The sequence below is a fragment of the Sinocyclocheilus grahami genome, unplaced genomic scaffold (assembly GCF_001515645.1).
Source record: "Sinocyclocheilus grahami isolate Dianchi unplaced genomic scaffold, SAMN03320097.WGS_v1.1 scaffold382.1, whole genome shotgun sequence".
Classification (NCBI taxonomy): Eukaryota; Metazoa; Chordata; class Actinopteri; order Cypriniformes; family Cyprinidae; genus Sinocyclocheilus; species Sinocyclocheilus grahami.
In genome coordinates this window covers 1505372-1528080 of record NW_015505561.1, presented here as the reverse complement: position 1 = coordinate 1528080, position 22709 = coordinate 1505372, and the positions used below count along the sequence as shown (strand labels likewise).

Below are 22709 nucleotides of genomic sequence, written 5' to 3'. Positions count from 1 at the left end.
AATCATGGCGTTAAAGTGACTTTAATAAGGCCATTTCTGTTCCACAAGCCTGATCAGAGTTGATAATGGTGTTTTGCCAACAGGTCTTAATTCTCAAAACACGATGCAGCCTACGTGCTGTTCTCCTTCAGTCTACATGACCTGTTTATGGCCTGTGATTAAGATTAAGCTGATGTATGTCAAATATAGTAGGCTACTTTGATTAGGCAGCTGGCTGCACTATGAGTAACTGTGGCAATCAGTCACAGCACTGTCATAAAATACACTCGGCTGGGACGTGAAAGGACACGATCCAGAATGCTTCCATGCGTTACACGCTTAAATCCAGCCTACAGGTCTTCACAGGGCAAGGACCTGTTTTGTATGCCAAACAGATAGATGAAGAAGATGAAAAGATTGTCTGTATTGCATTCCAAAAACTTTGACTTTAGAGTTTGGCTGGTCACATTTCTGAACTAGTGTGGTTTAAATGGTCTGAATTAATTAATCTTGTTTGGATATGGTCTTAAAATGAACCTTAACTAAAGTGATGCACATTGCCTAGAAAAACAACAACAAAGGCATGGCTTTTAGGGATTAATGTGATTATTTTTAACATTTATAACATGATAGAGATAAGTTGGTCAATATTAACGCAGGAAAACCTACACATTAAATGTGACGAGAAAAAGAAAATATTGGGTATGGACTGATCCATTCATAAGGCATCATATGGTTACTGTCAAAACCTTGAATCAATGCTGCGCCCTACTGAGTGCAAGTGGAACTGCCAGCCAAAGTTATAAGACAACAGGACATTTTATAAAATTACTGTTACATTTTTATTGTTAGGTAATATAACCCCCCCAGCATATTATAAAACAATTAAAAAATATTTAGTTTAGGAAAAGACAGACAATATTTTTTACATAAAGTGTTTTTTATGATAAATCAGCCTCAATTAGTTTTTTTCTATAAAATTCAAGCAGTTAATGAATTCACTAAATCGTCCAGTGTTAAAAAAACACAGCTATATGTAGATTAATGCACATAGGGTGTCAGAATAAACAGTTAAAATAAACAGTTAATTGCTTTTTTGACTCATGACTGCAGTTAGTTAACATTTTAAACACTGACTGAAAACCCTGAGACAAGACATTCTAAATGCAATGGAAATTGCATTACAGCTTGTATTAGTAACAATCAATGAATGTCTGTTGCTGATGGTGGTAGATCAAGAGGACACCAGTTTCTCACAGATCCAGGGCAAGGACATGTAGCAGGGTGCGTCATACCAGCTCTTTGTAGCCACACGGCTTAACACATTTGTTTTTATCATGTAGCCACAGTCTTCATTAATATGGTTGTTGGGCTCGCCATCTTCCCAGAAACTATGGAGGAAAAAGAAGGGTGTTTCTGGGGGTTCAATAGTCCCAGTAAGACAGCCTGGTTTCCTTAGGCTATATAGGTTTTTAACTAGTGGAAGTAGCATCATTTTTAAAATAACAATGGCAAAATAAAGTGAGGCTAAAATATGTTTAATATACTAAGGTTAATGGCATTTCTCTTATTTCATGATTAGTGGTTTTTCTTAAGTTTTTAAAAGGGACATTGCATTTGAGATGTTTTTTTATTCACTGTATAAGTCCACTTAATTTTAGTTAATGTTTCATGCACTCAAAACAGTTGTAATTTTATTTTTATATAACCATTTCCTACCCTCATTCATTTTTATAATACATTAATCAGGCTGTGATAAGACGTAAAAGAAAAATAATGTTTTATTTAAAGGAGACATATTATGCCCCTTTTTACAATATGTAATATAAGTCTCAGGTGTCCCCAGAATGTGTCTGTGAAGTTTCAGCTCAACATACTCCACAGATCATTAATTATATAATTTTGAAAATGCCTATTTTGAGTGGAAGCAGAAACAAGCTGTTTTTCGTGCCTGTCTCTTTAAATGCAAATGAGCTGCTGCTCCCTGCTCCCTTTTCCAGAATAGAGCTGAGCCATTACAGCTCGGACCTGCTAAAAACATCTGTTTTGGTTCTGATTATCATGTTTATCACGCTGAAATCATGCGTTTTAAACCATATGAGTTTAAACTTCTGATATACGGTTTTCTGAGAGCACGCATCCGAAGCACACGGACAGAAAGCGGCTGTCACAGCATGTGAGTACTAAACTAAGTTCTCTTTCACACACAAGTTCACGTTAAAAATACACGAGTTACAAAAACAGTTGGTTATGTCTGTGAAGGTAAACAGCCGGGAAATAAATCACATGTTTATATTAGATCTGTGTGGCACCAGCAATATACAGTAAATAAATCAATAAATCCACTGCTCTGTTGTCTCCTCTGAGGCTGGGACTCCAAACAGTGTTCTGTGCTCATCTGTGCACCCAAAGACAGAACAGTTAGCGTGTTTTGCTCAAACTTTCGCCATAGCATTAGAACTGGTACACCGTTGTCGCTTGCGAAATCAAATGACGGCGCCGTGGATGGAAACTTACATATTAAGGGGCGGTAATATTATAATGAGATCCCTTTCCAACGTCACCAAGGGAGCGAAATCAGATGCGCTCGTTTTCTCAGACGCTTGCAGAAAAAGGCTTACCTAAACAAAGTTACTGGATTAATCTTTTTCACGTTTGCTTGGTTGGTAGATGCACTGGGGACCTGATTATAGCACTTAAAACCTGGAAAAGCCCAATTTTCATGATATGTCGTCACCTTTAATATTTTCCCTATCATAATTATATATGTAAAGGGTAAAATATCAATTTCTTATTCCCAAGTAGTCACTAACATTTGAATTTCAAATGACCATTAAACACTGAAAATATATAAATATTTTATATATATATTATATATAAAATATTTTACGCAAGATCCCTTTTTTTTCCTTTTTAAAGAGGAAGAACAAACAGGAAGGATGAGATGATTCAGTGTAATACCACAAGACCTCTATCCAAAAGAGAAATGAAAAAATATGATTCAGTAGTTTTAACTCCGTGTGAGATGCGTCATAACACTGAAGTGTTTACAAGACTCCAGTGGATCTGACTTCCAGCACTAGAGTTTTATCTTGTAAAGATTTAAATTTGATATTCTTACCCTCCAACTAGTTTAGTTCCGTCCACCCAGTACCAGTCTTCTTCTACTTTTTCATCACTTATGCCAAACCAGTAAGCGTTCCAGTATCCACGGGGAAGCAGGTTCCATATGAACGTCTTCATCAAGTCAAAAGGTCAAATATCATTCAAATCAGTCAAAACAACTTTCAGAATCCTTTGTAATGGCTCACATTTCAACTAAGATCCCTTCCTCTTTTCTATATTCTTGGCCAATAGTTGCTGTTCTTTTTACACAGATATTGATGTCTAAAGTCAGTGTTACTTGAGGCCATTAGATATGCAGCAAATATATCTGCACACACACACACACACACACACTCTATGACATTAATGCAAATGAAAGGGCAGTCCTTACCTGTTCCTCAGCTGTGAGGATGATGGCCAGATGTCCTCCTTGCCGTTTGCAGTACGCCTGACTGTCCGACCAACTCCTTCGGTATTCTGAGACGTAGTAGCAGCTGCCGTTAAAGTGCTTCCAGTCTTCAGGACAGGGACTCTTTGTTGGCAATGGAGTGGTTCGTGCTGCAGGGGTTGCCTCTAAAAAGACCCAATATTTTTAACGCTATGAAATGCAACAGATATTGTTTGTTGATCGCACAAATGCATGCACTTGCACCTCACTAACCAAGCTCAGCGATTCTGTTTTTCAACTGCATCCGTTCTTTCTCCAGTTCACTCTTTTCTTTCTTCATAGCCTGCAGCTCTTCAGTCAGAGCAGATACGTTAGCGCTGCCCTTCTGCATGTGTGATTCAGCAGCGCTGGACGGGGAATCCTGATCAGATGAATGTGCCTTACCTAAAACACAAGAAAAAAACGAAAGCAGAAATGTGTTAATGATAGGGTATAAAAAGAAATGGGATTTCAAGAGATAAAAATAGAAAGATTACGATTATAACTTAAGCTTAAAACGGATGTTAAGCTTGAAACTAATTTTCGAAGAATTTGACATATTCACTAAAAAGAAAATTGGTGTCGAAATAATTTTCACTTAGAAAATGCTGGTAAATTTCACAATTAATTAGAAAGAAACAAAGTAATGCATCAAATTTAACATTACATTTTAAAGTAAAGACTTAATAGTATTTTATAGTAAAAGTTTTTCTATGTTTACTGTAATAATTTACAGGGTTTTTTTTAAACAAGAAATGTAGGTTTTTAGCAACCGTGTCATTTTTTTACATTTTTGAACGAACATTTCCATAATGCATCAAGTTAGACATTTCCTTGTATACATTTCAGAAATAGCTGATGAAAGAGAATTTGTTTCATATATAAGCAAAATGGGCATCGCTACTCAATCAAATTGAATCCAAATTGGAATTCTTGTGAATCAGAATAGATTCAAATCCAATTGAATCTAGAAATGAGTTTTAATGTCCAGACCTGTTAATAAACACACTCACACTAAAGTCATGTAAGTGAGAAATGAGAAGTACCGCTGTGAACACTTGTGACCACCAGGATCATGATTAAGATGAGGCAGAAGGCAGTCAGGCATGCTGTTGCCACCTTGAAGGGATCTTGGCAAAATTGCTTTCTGCTTTTATCTGGGTTCTGCAATACTAGAAAGAAACGAATAAAACAACTGGATTTACAATATAACAACAATTTTACAGTACACAATGGTAAATAAATGAGGCATGTTCACATGACTTTTTTGACAAGAAAGGTAAACTTTAGAATGCTTTCTGAAATACATGTTGTCCATTTCAGTGAATCATTTACAGTTTTTTTTTTTTTTTGCCAGGTTAACTCAAACCCTGAGAGTATTGATCAGTATGCTATCCAATAATGGTGGATGGTTGTCAAGCTGGAGTTTCTAGCATAAAACCTCTTAAACATTTACACAGCTGCAGCATCGGAGATTAAACATTTGTCCAAAAATGGAACGAACATTCATATTCAGCAATGTAATTATTTAAGAATCAACCATTAAAAAACACATGGTCAGATAGTGAATATCAGAGAGCACGCTTTTCATTTAATGTCTGTGATTTAACTCATTTAACTTTTTTCCAAAGCATTGGCCAACACGTCCATGTATATATGTATATGCATATACATACATATGAAGAATTCATTTTCAAAAACAGATAACGTTTTTAACAACTTTCAAAAATCATGTTTTTTCATTGTGCATTCCAATTGGGTAATTTGATTAGGTAAATAACTAACACAATAAAACACAATATAAACATGATAACATAACAGTTATCTGTTTTTGCAAATAAACTCTTCATACTGCATACCCATTATTATTTACTGCCTTACAAGGATCGAAGATACACTGAAAAAAATGATACTACATTTTTTAAGGTAAGTGGTTGCAAGCAATTTATTTTAGCTACATTTTAAAAATGTTTTGAAAGTTAGGCAACTAAATTTGTTTATTTAAATGTAGCTAAAATAAATTGATTGCAACCACTTACCTTAAAAAAAAATTAGTAAATTCAATGAATCATTTTTTTCAGTGTACATTACACACAATGTATCTGTAAACATTAATACAGCAAATGCTGTGATTGGCATACCTGAATATCGCACCTCTGGACTGCTGCAGTCATCGTCAGGTCCGTCGATGAGATTGGTGTGCATTCCCTCTCTGTTTGTAGACATTGCTCACGTTTGCACACTTTCACAAAAATATGAAACTCACTGGAGTCTGTCTGTCCACTGCAGTGCTTGCTCAACAGCAGGGGCGGTTTAAAACGAGATTGTGCTCGTGTGCTGAACGATGTGGATTGGTTAACATGAATTGGTTTGCTTAGTCAGAGAACGTCATGAGCAATTCCTCAAAAGTGCATTGAGTTTTTCTGTAGGGTAAACCAGCTGCTTATGACTCACCCTGACAGTGCTCATTGCACAATTTCATTTGTTTTAATAACGGATTACCCACTTGTTGCTTCATATTTGTTAAGTGTTTTTTTTTTTAAAGGGATCATATGATGCGATTTCAATTCTTCCTTTCTCTTTGGAGTGTTACAAGCTCTTGGTGCATAAAGAAGATCTGTAAAGTTCCAAAGACTAAAGTATCAAATCCAAAGAGATATTCTTTATAAAAGTTAAGAGTCAGCCACACCTACCTAAAACAGCTTCCCACGATGTGGAAAGATTTGCGGCAATGTTCACTCAAAGAAAGAAGGTGTAACTTTTATTCTCGCTGTAGTATTGTTGCTGCCGCCATGTCGTGAAGGCGCTGTGTGTTTCGTTGTGAAAGCGAAACTACTTGTTTGGCCTTCCAAAAGAGGACGATATCCGCTTCGTCAAGCCCACTCTCTCTCTAGCCCTCCGGCCTCCGCTCACTCTAGCCCGCCGTGTGTTTTGTTGTGACAGTGAAACTACTTTGTTTGGTCTTCCAAAAGAGGACATGACTAGAAATCCGTGGTTAAGTTGTATTTACAACACTGTTCCAGAACACTTCAACCCAAATATTCAGATGTGTGCAGCGCATTTTATGGAAAACTGTTTCCTGATCCTGGTAGAGTAGACTACAATGCCGGCTGTTCTGACTCACAGACTGTAAGTACGTTTTCATATTTAAAGGATTTGCCACTGATGATTCAAACGCGAGTTTTGAGCAGTGTAGAGTAGCGCTTGTTGTTTGTCATTTCTCCGATCACAAATGCAGACATGGTTTTATGTTTATGTGGCGCGATGCAACGCAACGCGTAAAAAGACAGTATAAGTCATTATAATCTGTAATTATGTCCCCACTGGATGCAACGAATGCCTCGTTTATAATGGGTTTTAATGTTTTTGTCTCGTCGCTCCGGCATCACAGTATGGTAAGGGGCATAACCTCAAAAGTCCACCTCAAAAAAACTAAATTAAGGTTTTGGAGTTGCCAAGTCAAAGTCTGGACTTAAATCTGATTGAGATGCTGTGGCATAACCTTGAACAGTCCTTTCATGCTCGAAAACCCTCCAATGTGACTGAATAAAAACAATTCTGCAAAGAAGAGTGGAAACGTCGCAAATTATCGCAAACGCTTGATTGCAGTTGTTGCTGCAAAGGGTGGCACAAACAGAGTTATTAGATTTAATTACTTTTTCACGTAGGGCCAGGCAGGTTTGGACAGCTTTTTCCCTTAATAAATGAAATCATTATTTCAAAACTGCATTTTGTATTTACTCAGGTTATCTTTGTGTAATATTAAAATTAGTTTGATGATCTGAATCTTTTAAGTGTGACAAATATGCAAAAAAAAAAAACTTTTTCACAGCACTGTATGTATTTGCATTTACTCAGACTGCTGTAATAGTAGTACTAGATAAACAATGCACAATTGATGCAACTTCTATTTGTATTCAAAGCATCTGTACATGACTTTAGGCTTCTGACTTACCCAGAACAGACACCACAGCAACCTGCGAGGAAACGTAGCGGTTGGTCTTTGCATTGTAGGCCACACAGCTATAGTTCCCACTGTGTTTTCCCTCTACATTGGTGAGGGTAATGTTGGCCGTGGTCTTCTGAGGCATCTCCTCCCCATTAAACATCCACTGGAGCTGAGCGGGAGGGTCAGACTGGGCTGAGCATGCAAGGGTTAAGTTAGAACCATTCTTGAGGAATGAATCTGTTGGAGTTTGTGTCATGATGACTTTCTCAGGGCCATCTAGACAGACATGGGAGAAAGAGATGATTAAAGTGCTTGCAATGCAGCTATGTTTTATGGATTTTTTGATGAATTTAAGACTAGTCTTAAAACCCCCCAATCCATTTAAAACGCTTAACAAGAAATAACAAATTTTCACTGGAAGAACATCAAATGTTGTGCCATGTTACACCATTTCACATCCCCAATGTATCAAGATTTTGTAAATGGTATGTTTAAATGAGGAGCATGTATTTGAGTATCAGAATGTGGTTATAGTTTCAATTTAGGCCAATGAATCTTATTTCAACTATGTTTTTAGAAAACAATGATAGTCTAAGACTCAAGAGACTGGTGCAGTGAATTTACTTTATGATCAAACAATGTATTTGCAGAACACAATTCCACCATTAATGGAAATCCAAGATTTTCATTGGAATAGTTCAGGCAAAATTGAAAATTGTGGCAATATTTTTTTACATGCCTCTTGTTTTTTGTACCTTGTATTTTTGTTTTAAGGACTTTTAAGTTACTTCCTGTCTGGTGTGTTCTTGTAATCACTCAGTTTGTAGTTTTTCTGTTAATTAGCCTGTCATTGTTTTCAGGTGTTTCTTCTTTCCATATTAGCCCTCTGTCTGTGTTTTCCCTTGTACTTGGTCAGTTGTTGTTGCTTGAAACTTTGGTTTCAGTTCTGTTCTGTGTTCCTGGTTTTGGTTTGTTTTTACTTTGTGTTTTTGTACTTTTTTGGATCCCTGTTGCCTGACCTTTTGTTTTGCCTTGCTTCACTTAATAAATCTTTACACTATCGAGCAACTATCTTGCTTGTGTTTCTAGACTGCCCGTGTACGTGTTATAGCTAGCTATTTGCATGATTTATTTTCAACATGAAAAATATTTATATCTGATTTCATACAATAACTGAGGAACAGACCGAATTTTTAAGTCACTTTTTAAAACTGAAATTCTTCCCTATAACTTCATGTATATTGAAAGACATGGTCACTATGAACTGTCACTGCAAGGAAAGTACTGCATAAACATAAAACACTTCATGTGGATTTGAAACAATATGATGCTGAGTGAATAATGGCAATTTTTAGGTAAACGGTGTTCATGTATTCATGTCTCACGCTAAGCCTGTGTGGGTGTGATCAGGTACGTACAGCACACAGTGAGATTGAAGGGAGCGCTCCTCCCTGACTCCAGTGCATTTTCTGCAATGCAGACGATGGGTCCTCGCAGATCTGTACGGCGAACTTCAGCGATAGTTAGCTCATCGCCGACTGCATTTAGTTTCATATGTGTGCCATCCACCACCAAAGGGACTGAACCGTTCAGCCACTCGTAAGTAAAGGAGCCTTTGGCAGAGCAGGAAAGAACCACAGTGCTGTTGAACTCTACAGCTTCAGGTAGATTGGACGAAATCTTGACGTCAGTTACAGGTTCTGGAGAAAAGAGAAGAGAACCATGGATTGGGTTCATTCAGAAACATATTTGCTCCATTCAACAACCTCTGGATAACCAACCCTGAGATTTGACAACATACATCTTACATCATGAAAGTCTCCTAGACAGATCTAAAATATCTTTATACGATTGATTTCCAGTCACTGAATGAATGTCTTTAAAATGAAGCATACTGCAAATCATATGTTTAAAGCAAGTCACAAAATGAGTCATCACTATTATCCATTTGGGTTGATTTAATCATATTCATCGTCAATGCAAACTCCATATCATCCAAAATTAACCCACTGTTTTTTGTTTGTTATTCAGTGCAACTCTGTCTTAAAGAACTACTAAAAAGATTACATTCTGTATTCAACTAACACTTTTAACAAATTTGTGGAGGACTTGAACCTTCAACCTTTCATTCATCTTCAGACCTTCAAACACTAGGCTTCACCAACATGGTGTCTAGTCTGTAACGATACAGTATACCTGAAGATTGCACTGGATAGTCAATACTTACCAAGAACCTCAAGATCAATCTGTCCGGACAGTTGCTGTCCTTTGGTAGTGACTATATTGAGAATATATTCCCCTTCATCCTCCTTCACCAGCGGACCGAGCTGAAGCTCACACGTCGCGTTATTGTAGATGATTCTGCTGGTGTATTTCTCATCAATGTTATCGGTGTTCGTTACTAGGACACTTGTAATTATCGGTGCAATTACTGGATCTTTGTTGAAATGCCATGTTACGGTTAGAAAATCCTGTGTTGAGGTGATTGTTGTCTTGAAGGTCACATTTTTACCTGGTTCAATAAGGTAAGGAGAAATCGAGATTAAAACACCCCTGCTAAGTTCTTAGAAATGTATCTAACATTTAATTAATAGCTTCATACATTTTAATGAATATTTTCATTTAATGACTTTTGATTTAATGAACAGATGGCGGTGCAACCATCCATTGAAAGTACTCAGATACTATTCTTGCACCTTGAATACATGTGAGCAGTGTTGAGGAAAGTTACTTTTAAAAGTAATGCATTACAATATTGCGTTACTCCATAAAAAAGTAACTAATCTCGTTACTTAGTTACTTTTTATGGAAAGTAATGAGTTACGTTACTTTTGCATTACTTTTTAAATCTGGACAGGGCTTGCTTGTTTGTTTTTAAAATAAAAAAGTTCTATTTTTGGCAAATATAAAAGCCTTTTCACACCAAAAGTGAAATGAATAAGCCTCAGGCTGAAGGGAAAGTTAATTTATGTCCATACAGTAGAACGCAGAAGAAATTTCAACACACTTCAGCAATAAAAAAAACACACTTTTTTTTGTCTAGAGTAATTTGTGTAATTTGTACGGTTGAACTGGATCATCGAAGACATTGTTTAACATAATGGGATTAAATACATAAAGGATATTTGTGTTGTTTAACATTTAACTATTGTAGGTTTGCATCATATTCTGAGTTGCATTACTTTTATTCATTTTGAGGAATACTGAATCTGTGTTTTGTTTTGTTGTTGTGAGTGAGATGAATGAATGCATATTCATATTTATTTTAGAACTACAGTAGCATCTTCTGATTTCTCAACATGGGGACAGGAGAGCTGTCAATCAATAAATTGGGGGAAAAAAAGTAACTTGCGTTACATATTTGAAAAAGTAACTCAGATATTCTCTTGTAAATTAAAAAGTAATGCGTTACTTTATTAGTTACTTGAAAAAAGTAATCTGATTACATAACTCGCGTTACTTGTAATGCGTTACCCCCAACACTGCATGTGAGTACACAACAGGTTTTCTTTTCACAGGACAACAAAATGGCTTTGTTATGCCACACTGACTTTGATTTGGCATACATTTTTTACAAATAATAATGGACTAATAAATAATTGATCAAAATTATTTTGGATAACCATGGATAAACCATACATCGACTCACCGATAACACCGTTCGTTTTGGTGTTTGGTTTTGCCCTCAGAACAGCATCCTATAAGAGGAACGATTTTCAGTCAAAATATAATAATAAAGGATAAACATAAAACCACACATTAGCCTACACATTATGTCCTTGTCTAGGCTACTGTTTAAATTTTTTGAAATTAACATTTTAAAAATCTAAATGTGCTGAATAGCATTTGTCCTTGATTTTTGATTTGAACTTACCAAGAGCAGCCAAAATGAGCAAAGGCCGCCTAAAGTTATAGAAATCCATACTATACGGAGAGATGCGAGTACCTGAGTGACAGATAGGAACAGTGTGACTTCTCTGTAAGAACTTGAGAAAGTTAAACCCGCCCTGTTCAACCTGTACTCTTCTGATGCCATTCAGTAAAATAAAACATTATCCACTTTCACCACTAGATGAAGGCATACACAAGCTCCAGAACAGACAGAAAGCTCAGCCTTTCAATCTCACTCAAGACCACAACAATGTTATGATTATGAATACATTTGCAGGGCCAAGAAATGCTTCCGACACAAACTTAGGAGAAAATACAACCAAACTGAAAGTCATATGACAGCGTTATGCGAGAAACAGATTGACATTTATGTAATTATTCATAGATAAACAGCTTTAATGTTAATTAATGTTAAAATGAAAATCATCAAACCTGCATACAGACTAATGTTTTTTTTAAAGCTTGAAATTCCAGAGTAATTCCTGTAAATATATATATATAGCCTATATTAGTACAATATTATGTCCACTAATATATATATATATATATATATATAATAAAAATACAACAATTTGTGCAGTGAATGAGTGTAACTTATTTTTGTATTTAGTGTAACATTTATATTTTAGCCTTTTTATACCCATGTAGCAGATGTCATCCTGTTGTGTTTGACCCTGGTTGTTTTGATCAAATATGAAAGAGTGTATTTCAGGCTCAAGAATGAGAGGAGGTGATATCGCCAGAATTGATAAACACTCATTCTTCATATCAGAGCCATCCCATCTGAAGGACAGATCAAGGGTTTATAAAGTACTACCATACGTCATTATGACAAAGTTTCTGTGTCTGTTTTCATTATGGGAAGACGAGGAGGCACCAAAGTGTTCTCATACGATAGCCGACGAAGATACTGTCAGCCAGCACTGCTACAAAATAACTGAAAAACGTCAAACGGAAAAAAATGTTTAGATAAAATGTAATTAAGAAAATGATGTGGTCACTTCATATGTTCATATTTCAAAAATATACTAAATATATATTCTAAAGGGATGACAGTCGTGCATCATTATTATTATTGCTCATACTAAAGGATTAATTAAACTTTATTGACATTCAAATTTAGTCTTGAAATTTTGAAAATCATGTCGACATATTTTAATCAAGGTTTTAAAACGTTTAACCAAATGTCAAGTAGCATGATTATTAGTTTATAGAAATACATTCTTAAGGCCCATATAATGATAACAACCATAACAAAGTTTTATGAATCTTTCATACAGAAGAATGATAAAGTTAAAATCGCTCTCAGAATGATTTTTCCAGCTCATGAACAATAAAACATTTACAGTCAAGTTTAATTCTTGTGTGTCAGTTTTAAAAAAGTTACACCGGGCTCCTTAGTGGACAAAAATATCCATGTCAAAAAACTGAAATAAAAATATTATATATTAATATTTATTTTATTATTTTATACATCAGTCCTGATCATAACTACCAAAATTCATTCATTTTCAGAATTTTAACCCTTTAAATGCCAGCTTGTTTACATAATGCCACTGTTGTTTTTATATAAAAAATCATCAATTATAATTGTTATATAATTAATATTATTACTACCTACACACAAAAAGATATACATACTGTAAAAGCACAAGTTACCGTTACAGTATAAAGCTTATGAATGAGACTAGCTTAGCTTTTGTGCTTCATAAATAATTATCATGAATGATTACAGAAAAACCAACCTCAACAGTGAAACAACTGATTGCTAAGTGCACAACCTTTGTCTTTAATGGAAAGCTTCAAACTATAATGGACACAAGAGCAATCTATGACCATATTCACTGTGAAAATAAATTAAGCTGTCTCATTCTAATGGAGGCTAACATTAGTCCCTCATAAAACATTGATTTAACCTCTCGACCATGGCCAAACAAATCGAAAGCCTTCTGGCATGTGGGCAACATAGCCTTTTGAAACTCAATTTATTAAATGTCAGACCATACTTACCAATATGGGATTTTCCTGTCGCTGATTTGTCGCACTTTTGATCACTCAGAGATCTACATCTGTACGGAAAACATTGTTACTGGCATACGGGCTGTGCTTACAGTGACCTACAATATTAAACTGTGCCAAACCAAACTTTCAGTACTATATTAAGTGTTCTGCTTCTCACAAATAAACCACACTGTGCAGTTTGCATGGCAGCAATGGCAGACCGAGGCCTGTGAGAAACGGTTTTGTGGGTAGCGGTGGAGGAAGTGACCATTTTGTGCAACAGATTCATAAACATAAGCTACTGGTTACACATTGAGATTATAAAATACCAAAGCTGCAATTTATAAAATGACACTAATTTTTCTATAAACCAGCGTGAGGTTAAACAATTGTTGAATCATGTCAGATTTACTCTGTGAATCTTTCATATGCTTTTAAAGCAAGGACCACAATGGAAATAGTTACTATAACTTTTTTGTGTCATCCTTGACAAGAAGGTTGTAACCGTGTATTGCTACTTTTTGTGTCAAAAACTCAACTCAACTTAAATGGTTTGCAAATTTGGAACCATATTTGTCAGCCATTATTAATGATTTTAATTTTTTTGTATAATATCTATTGCCATAACCTAACGCTCATTAAGAGAGACAGCTCTAAATTGGAAAAAAGTGTTGACTCTCTTGCCATATAATATACAGTGGGGCAAATAAGTATTTGATACACTGCTGATTTTTCAAGTTTTCCCACTTACAAAGAATGGAGAGATCTGTAATTTTCATCGTAGGTACACCTCAACTGTGAGAGACAGAATCAAAAAAAAAATCCAGAAAATCACATTGTATGATTTTTAAATAATTAATTTCCATTTTATTGCATGAAATAAGTATTTGATCACCTACCAACCAGCAAGAATTCTAGCTCTCACAGACCTGTTAGTTTGTCTTTAAGAAGCCCTCCTATCCTCCACTCATTACCTGTATTAATTGCACCTGTTTGAACTTGTTACCTGTATAAAAGACACCGGTCCACACACTCAATCAATCAGACTCCAACCTCTCACTTATTTGCCCCACTGTATATATATATATATATATATATATGCTGTAATCTAATTGCTAATTTAGAGAGACAGCTCACAGCTGACAAAAGTTTTAACCCTTTAAGTGCGCTATTTCTTGTATTTCTAATATATTATAATTTAGTGATGCATAAATTATTTAATATTGACACTTTGTTGGCTTGTATGAAGGACATCAAAATCAGGATGTCATCAAATTTTCTCAACCTTAATGAAAAGAAAACTGAAATTATACTTTTTGGTCCCCCTAGTGGCATTCCCTTAAAATATCTGAGTAATCATTTTGTTTCATCCCAAGCCAAAACCCCAAAACCAAGGTGTTCTGCTTGACAGTGAGCTGAAACTTGACAGTCAAGTAAATTCTGTGGTTAACTCTTGTTTCTTTCATCTCCGTCTTCTCTCTAAAATCAAGCCTTTCCTCTCTTTTCAAGATTTTGAGAGAGTAATTCATGTTTTTATATCATCACGTTTAGATTACTGTAACTATTGTGGAATGAATACCACTACCTTGGCCCGTCTCCAGTTGGTCCAAAATGCATCAGCAAGACTCTTAATGGGCCTACAGAAATTTACCCATATCAATCCTGTCTTAACTTCTCTGTATTGGCTGCCTGTGCATTTTAGAGTGAAGTTTAAAATCCTTGTTTTTGTCTTTAAGTCTTTAAATAACCTAGCTCCCTCATATTTATCTGAACTGCTTTTCTTACATAACCCCTCTCGAGCTCTTAGATCTAGTAGTCTTAGATGGCTCCTAGAGTTAAATTACAGAAAAGGGGTGAACGTGCCTTCGCTGTTGTAGGCCCTAAACTCTGGAATAGCCTACCAGTTCATGTTAGACCTGCTCCTACTTTACAGGTTTTTAAATCTCTACTCAAAATGCATTACTTTGCCATCGCTTTCAATGTCCCATCTCTGTATTCGATTTTTGATGACAATCCTGGTTTTATTTCTTATATTTTGTTATATCTTTTAAATGTTGATATAATTTGGTTTTCAGCTGAGATTTTATCTATTGGTCAGCTGCTGCTGCTGTAAAAGGTGCAATATAAATAAATTAAACTTGAAACTTAAACATCAGTTCATGACCTGCTCCCCAACATCACCTTCTTTATTTACCATATTACCATATTACTCATCTTACAATATAGGACATAGGTGACTGTGGTGAAGTAAAGATTCAGCTGAAAAATTACTGGTGTCAGTTTCCTGTGACAAACACACAACTAGTTTGGAGTCGTACAACACAAATAACACATACCAGCTAAAATACGGCAAAGACGGAACACAAGCGTGCTGTCATTAGGATGTGAGTCATGGCTGCGCTAGGAAACATTACGCAATGGTCTTGAGAACCGTTGAAGGTATTTACCTTTCAAATGACTAGATTATACCTGCCATTTACATGACTGTGCAGTCGCCGTCTAGTACATATGATCACGACTGTGCTGTTTCACAAACAGTATTTATTTCTTTAGAATCCTTCACATTGCACTGCATATACCGTCAGACTATGACAATTCAAAATCATTTGACCACAAGATCAAGACTTTGATGATTCCACACTCTCCATGAATCACAGTCATTCCACACGATGCTTTCCAAAGAAAAGCAGGTGCTTTCAGAACCACTTTGCATATTTAATGCATGATGGTTGTTTTTGTTGCATGGTGGTCAAAAATGTGTTTTTTTTCCCCAAGTAATGAATGTGCTATATTTTAGTTAATTTTTTATTTAATATTTTGTGTTTTAAGGGCATTTTATGGTGCTAAATTATGTTTATGCCTTATATATATATACCTATTAACCACTTTTTAAGCATAGACCTGTTGTAAATATTGAATTTTAAATATTGCTGTGGAGCACAGACTTAAGTTCAGTCTCTCTCTCTATTTTTTTAAAGAAGGCACTTGGCAGATTATTGCTGAAGTGAAAAAAGTAAATAAAAAAAGTGAAACTGAATTTTTTTTTTTATGACAGTTCAAGTTTAGTATTATGAAAAAATGCACAAAAATACTAATTTTAAATTGCATAAGTAAAAAATATTTTTCCAAAACATGTTTTACAAAAAATCTGAGAAAATCAAAGCCATAAATCTAAACAAATTGTGTTCCGAATTTGAGGTTGATATCACAAAAAAACAGCTTTCAGTAAGATTTTGTTTGGGTGCAGTACCAAATGTTTGGACTAAGAAATTCACTTCCCATTCGTTTCCAGTAGTCATTTTTTACTATTTTTTTCAGGGCCATTTAACCTTTTTGAATCATGCCCATGATTTTGTGTGTGTGTGTTTTGTGTTCACATAACAAAGACCAAAACCATTACCAAGTTTTGTACTATTCTAATGAAGTAAAAAAAAAGAAAAGTTGTTTGTTCAAAAACACGAAGAGTTAAACTACATATAAAAGCCAATGTAGTTTCCAACTGAAGAGCAGCACTAAAACTACTACATGTGTGGAAGGAATAAACACAACAGGTCCACAGGGAGTCTGTGAATCGCACTGTCTTGTTTACTGAGCTAATGGGTTAAAGAGTAAAGGAGTGATCAATAATTGGGAGTATGCTTTCAGTCCAGAGAAAAGAGCCATGCGCTTCTCTGTCCATTGAAACAGGCACATACTCATATATTTTAAGAAACAGAATGAAACAAAACAGAATTAGTGTGGTTTTAAGTGTAATTTTCCCACAAATTGACAGAATACCAGAAACTCTAGTATGCTGCGCATACATGTCATACATGACGTGTTCATTGCATCGACATGTAATAGTCTAAGTACACACACACACACACACACACACGCTGAAGTGCTGTAGGGTGTCTTGTTTTGTTTATTGCTAGTGTAAGAGAGCTGCTTGTCTTCTACTGTTGCATTCCTCAGTAATTACCAACAGCATGTCCCATCCTGCTGCCGCCTGTGCAACACACCAATCATCTAAATGGAAAAGATGCTCTAGTCACATTAAGCTTTTAGACTGCATCTACTATTATCACTTTGGGTTGGAAATCAATGTAGGGTTAATTAAATTGGTCTTAAAAGCAGACATTGGTCACACACAACAACCGCGGATATACCAACACCTCAAATACCAACCTAAAAAACTAGAAATTCTATTTCTGTCAGGACCACTATCGTCAAAGATGATTGACAATTAGCATACAAGTTGGAATTTGCGGTATGGTTCTGTTCTGGGCAAGAACTCCCTGCACATCCATGCAGCCTAGCATGGATGAGAGCAGGGAGAGCAGTGATAACCCCCCCCAGGGTAAACAGAACAGAACCAACATAAATGTATTGCAGATATCGTTAAAGTTCAATAATTTTATGTACACATTTTAGAATTAGTCTGATTCAAAGGATAATCAGAAGGCTGAATCCTTACTGACAGAGGAGGAGCTGGGGATGGAGGAGGGTAAATAGCTATTGAGCAATGCGGTAACTGCTGATAATACAGAGGGACCTTATACAGTATATGAATGCTTAGATAGATGTCGTATTCCTATAGGTAGATGGGGATCAGCTGAGAGTCAGCTGATGTGAGCTTGACTAATGTGACCTGCCAGAACTAACGCTACGCTTGATTTTGCTTAAAGGGTGCCAGACTGTTTGATGTTTTACAGTGTGACATTCAATTAAGCAGTTTCACCCCTAATTCTCACTGATAATTATCAGCCTTTACAAATTATTATTATTAGTATTAAAGCAAGCATATAAATGAAATGTAGTAAAATACTATAAATATTTATACTACAATATAAATAATTAATACATATTTTACAATTGCATTTATTTAGCATTATAGTAAGGAGTGTAGGCATATTTTACAAATGTAATGCCACAGAGGGTATGCATTGACATCACTTTCCCGCTGGAACACACCCCCTCAGTCGGACTGAGTGGCTAAAGAGTCTGCTGCATGACCGAATTTAATAGGGAAGCTGCGAAAACGCGAATAAAACAAACGATAAACAGTTCAAACTAAAGGTTGTTGGACTCAATATAATGTTCCTTACAACTTACCAAAGATCCAGATATTGATATGTAGCCAAGAATCATGCCATTTACATGTATATGTGCCTGATTTCGACGCCAGGGAAATACATAAAGCAAATTTGCCTGTGAAAGCATTTTGTAAATACAAAATAGGTTGGTCTAAATCTGGGTGATCACTTATATCAATGTTATATATATTGTCATATCATCCAGCCCAAAAAATTATAGAGTTTTTGTCAGTGCTTATTAAAAAAAATATTCAGGTATGCAGAATATAAGATGAAATATTTAGTAAATATTTAATTGATGAGTTGTCAACATGATATATAACAATACAATGTATAGGGTATGATCTTCCCACAAAATTCAACATATTAACATAAAATGAAAACTGCAAATCCGTGTTTCGCTGCCTGGAGTCCACATGTTATATGTTGTAATATATTTATGGCTCAAAAGCTCTACAGATTGATCTACAGTGATGGCCAAAATTGTTAGAACACCTGACAGATCTGAAAATACTGACCTTTTTTTGCCTCCAAAACATAATTTCGTTTCATAATGTTCATGAAACATGCAGATGGTTGCTCTGACACAACAAATATCAGATGAAGTGAGTCGTACTGTTTTTATCCACTTTTAACTTTAATCTTTGGTATGTTCACCTTTTGCAGCAATTACAGCAGCACATCTCTCTGGCATAGTATCAATATATTTCCTGAGAACTTCAACACTAATGTTATCCAATGCCTTCTGCAACTAAAGCCAAAGGCTTTCCTTTGAATGTACAATAGATCAGTCCAGTTTATTTTCTAACTCGCCCCAAATTTGCTCGATGAGGTTGAGGTCCGGACTTTGAGGGGGCCAGTCCATCATTTTCAATGTTCCAGCAGATTCCTTCCATCGCAAGTCGTTCCGGCAATGGTTTGTTTAATAGTTATTGTAATGTCCAATTCAACAAAAACAACTGAAACCTCTTAAATATGCCAAGTGTTCAACTATTTTGGCCACCACTGTATATCTTCGTATTTTTGCGGTTTCGTGAGATTCATTCTAAACAGCCTTCTGTGGTGCAGTTCTGGCTTTGACCACATAAAGGGATAAAGGGAGGTGGTTTGAATATTTGCAGGGATTTCAGATTAAAAGTTTTTCTTGACAACATTGTCAGCTGGTTTTTGATAGGTGTCCCACCTGAGGGAAGTCCTGTCAGATCTGATTATAAACTTAAGTTGCTTTGGGATGAATGTCGGTTCTGCAAATCAACTACGCCTAATTAAGCAGCTGATAGTGTCTCTTTACAAATCACTATGCAGTGTTGTTTTAGAGCTTTCATTATCATGATGAGTGTCCTCACTTGAGTTCACCGCAGTCTCACTGTTTGAATAGTGGCTTCAGAGCAACACAAGAGGCACATAATCACTAGGCTTATTAATATTTTTTGAGAGATGATTATTTGGCACGATCCATCAAGCTCAAACCTAAGACTTGATTTTTGGATGTTTCTGAGGGATGCATATTCAAAACATTCTCAAAAAAAAAAAAAAACTAATTCAGAGCAGACGCCATGTTATTATGATGCAAAAAGTGAAAGCTGTGGATAAAAATTTAATTTTCCTTGATTTTTGAAATAAAATAATAGTGGTTCTAGTATTTTGGTTCTTTGTTATATTGTTTTCTTATGCATAATTCAGCAATGTTAACACATGACTTCAAACCGTACAACTGAATTCCCAAAATAAGTCATGCTGAATTTTCATAAAGAGTTGACTAAGATGTTTTATGGATTAAAGGAGGGATGAACCATTTCCAGTAAATCTGCTGATCTGTTTAATCCGGTAATCTTTAAAATCATTACACAATGACTAGCATACAAATGAGTCAGCTTCCTTTCGGATGTCAAATTGACAGTAAATTGAGCTGTTCAGTCATGACATCAATTTGTAGGCAAATCCGGAATGCATCGGTTCCCTCACAAAAAAAGTTTTTAGAAGAACGGTTTTGGATTTATTAGTAAAACAAGGTCTGTTTTTAATATTAAAAACAAGCTGCTATCAAGCTGATAAATAAGGACTACAACTACCATAAGAATTTCAGGTCACATGCTTAACAAATCTAAAAACCACTGTAGTCCTAATATAGCAAATGTTTTCAAAGCACACAACGGTTTACAAAATTCATGTTTGAGGATTGACTGTGCGTAATTTATGTTGTAGAATAAAACGAGAAAGTATCTAAGTAATTTTAACCACAGACCTTGCTTTACTCTCAAATCTTAAGTCACCAATCTAAAACCCATTAGACATTCCTGAGGGAATCCATATCTCCAAAATGCTAGTTCACCTCCTGATCCCATATGACAATTGTTTCTGTTTGTTTGTTAAATGACAAAAATATATTTTAATTATATATTGTAAACAGTCAGTGAAGCTCAATGGAAATATTTTTGAAATGGAAAATATATTTAGTTAAAAAATGTATTACAAACGAATATTACATGATTTATCGCTCATGTCTGGTCTGCTAGCTAAAAGACCATTGTGAAAGTGAACACGAGTGTCTCTCTCTGTGTCTCTGTGTTCGCGGCGGGAAGTTAGTGCATGTTCAAACAAATTGTGCCGTATATCATACACTGAACAAATACATATAAGGAGCGCCTACAATACTCGTACAAACACGCCTAAGGTTTTAAAAGCTGAAAATGAAGCGAGCAAACCTGAAACGAACTCAGATGGGTTATTTCTAACACAATACAGGCCTATAATTTTCCAGTTGATGCATCTAACTATTTACTGTTTTTACTGTTTAACAATACAGTTACTATAACTGTTAAAAACTTGTAATATTAAAAATAGAAGCATTTTCTGTAAATTATCATAGGTTTGGAGAGTTATACACAAACTTAAAGTTTATCTGTCTTTAAAGGGACAGTTCACCCAAAAATGAAGAAATAGCCTATATATAGGTTATCTGCAGGTCTTATCGCCCTTCACAAACAAGGCCCTAAAGGTGTTAAATTCATAAAGTCATGCCATTAAATGTTGCATAAACTGGAAAAAAAAAAAAAAAGAATATCATTCTCAGTATTAGTATCTTGTTTTCTATAGTGCAAATATCCTAACATTCTTAAATCAAGATACATTTACTTGAGATGCAAAGTGAAGATATGAAGTCTTGTTTTCTGATAAATTTAACAAAACTAAAACAACAATTATGTGAAAAGGCAATTTTATCTGTTATATCTGTTCTTGTTTTTTTATCATACACTCACTTCATTTTGATGAATTTCCTTGTTCCCTTCCATTTATTCCTTCCATTTTCTTGGCCTCAAAAAGCCTTAAAGGGATAGTTCACCCAAAAATTACCCCATGAATTACTCGCCCTCAAGCCATCCTAGATGTATATGAATTTCTTCTTTCAGACAAATACAATCGGAGTTATATTTAAAAACATCCTGGCTCTTCCAAGCTTTATAATGGGAGTCGATGGTAGCCCAAAAGTCAAAATATTTAACCAATCCATTATAAAAGAAGTCCACACGGCTCCGGGGGTTAATAAAGGGCTCCCGAAGCGAAGCGTTTGTGTAAGAAAAATATCCAAATTTACAACTTTATAAACCTTAATCTCTAACTTCAGCTAACTGTCGTGCGCGCGTTCACGAGAGAGCGGCGTCCAGCGGATTGCATAGGACGTAGTCGTAGCGTAAACTTCGGTGAGAATATGCTAGTCTCGCGAGAAACAAGTTTTGTTTACAGCAAAGGAAAACCAGTGTCCTCTTGGCTTATATCGAAATCCTCTGACATTTTTCTTTACAAATCCTTGTTTTGTACTACTAATTTGTGACCGGTGTTTTGTTTTGCTCTCTCCTCTGCGCTTCAACGCTCATCACTTCCGCGTTCGTCACCGCGTTTGCCTACGTGCTACATTATCCGCTGGATGCCACTCTCTCGTGAACGCGTGAATGACAGTTAGCGGAAGCTACACTGTAAAAAGTAATCACTGAATCTACTTAAGAAAAGCGAGTAAACATAACTGATTTTTACAAATTTGTTGAATTTACTTAATTACACTGTGTTATGTGAACTTTCAGGTGGATGCAATAGTTAAGCTAAACAACTTTAGTAAACAGTACTTAAGAGCATCTAGTTTGTTGGATTAAATCCCACTATGTGCCCTAATAACTCTAGACCAGTAGGTGGCGGAAGTGCACCAATAGGTGGTGGAAGGTTGGTTTAAACAAAACATCACCAGAAGAAGACAACTAACTGAACTAACCCATCCAGCTAAAAAGAT

The 22709-nt window shown here is 35.6% G+C and overlaps 2 protein-coding genes across 2 annotated transcripts; both read right to left on the bottom strand.

Annotated features, from left to right (window-relative positions):
- Positions 1-910: 910 nt before the first annotated feature.
- On the bottom strand, positions 911-6028 carry LOC107549855 (CD209 antigen-like protein C). Its single transcript, XM_016231034.1, has 6 exons — positions 5653-6028; positions 4558-4683; positions 3746-3916; positions 3476-3657; positions 3101-3216; positions 911-1370 (listed from the first exon to the last, which is right to left on the bottom strand). The coding sequence occupies exons 1-6, from the start codon at positions 5735-5737 to the stop codon at positions 1214-1216; spliced, it is 837 nt and encodes a 278-aa protein (XP_016086520.1). The 5' UTR covers positions 5738-6028; the 3' UTR covers positions 911-1213.
- A 1326-nt stretch (positions 6029-7354) lies between these two features.
- LOC107549858 (carcinoembryonic antigen-related cell adhesion molecule 1-like) lies at positions 7355-13406 on the bottom strand (the record flags this gene model as incomplete). Its single annotated transcript, XM_016231037.1, has 6 exons — positions 7355-7736; positions 8879-9160; positions 9688-9972; positions 11110-11158; positions 11335-11406; positions 13362-13406. Coding segments are annotated over 6 exons (1020 nt in total), but the record flags the coding sequence as incomplete, so codon positions are not given.
- Between the last annotated feature and the right edge of the window lie 9303 nt (positions 13407-22709).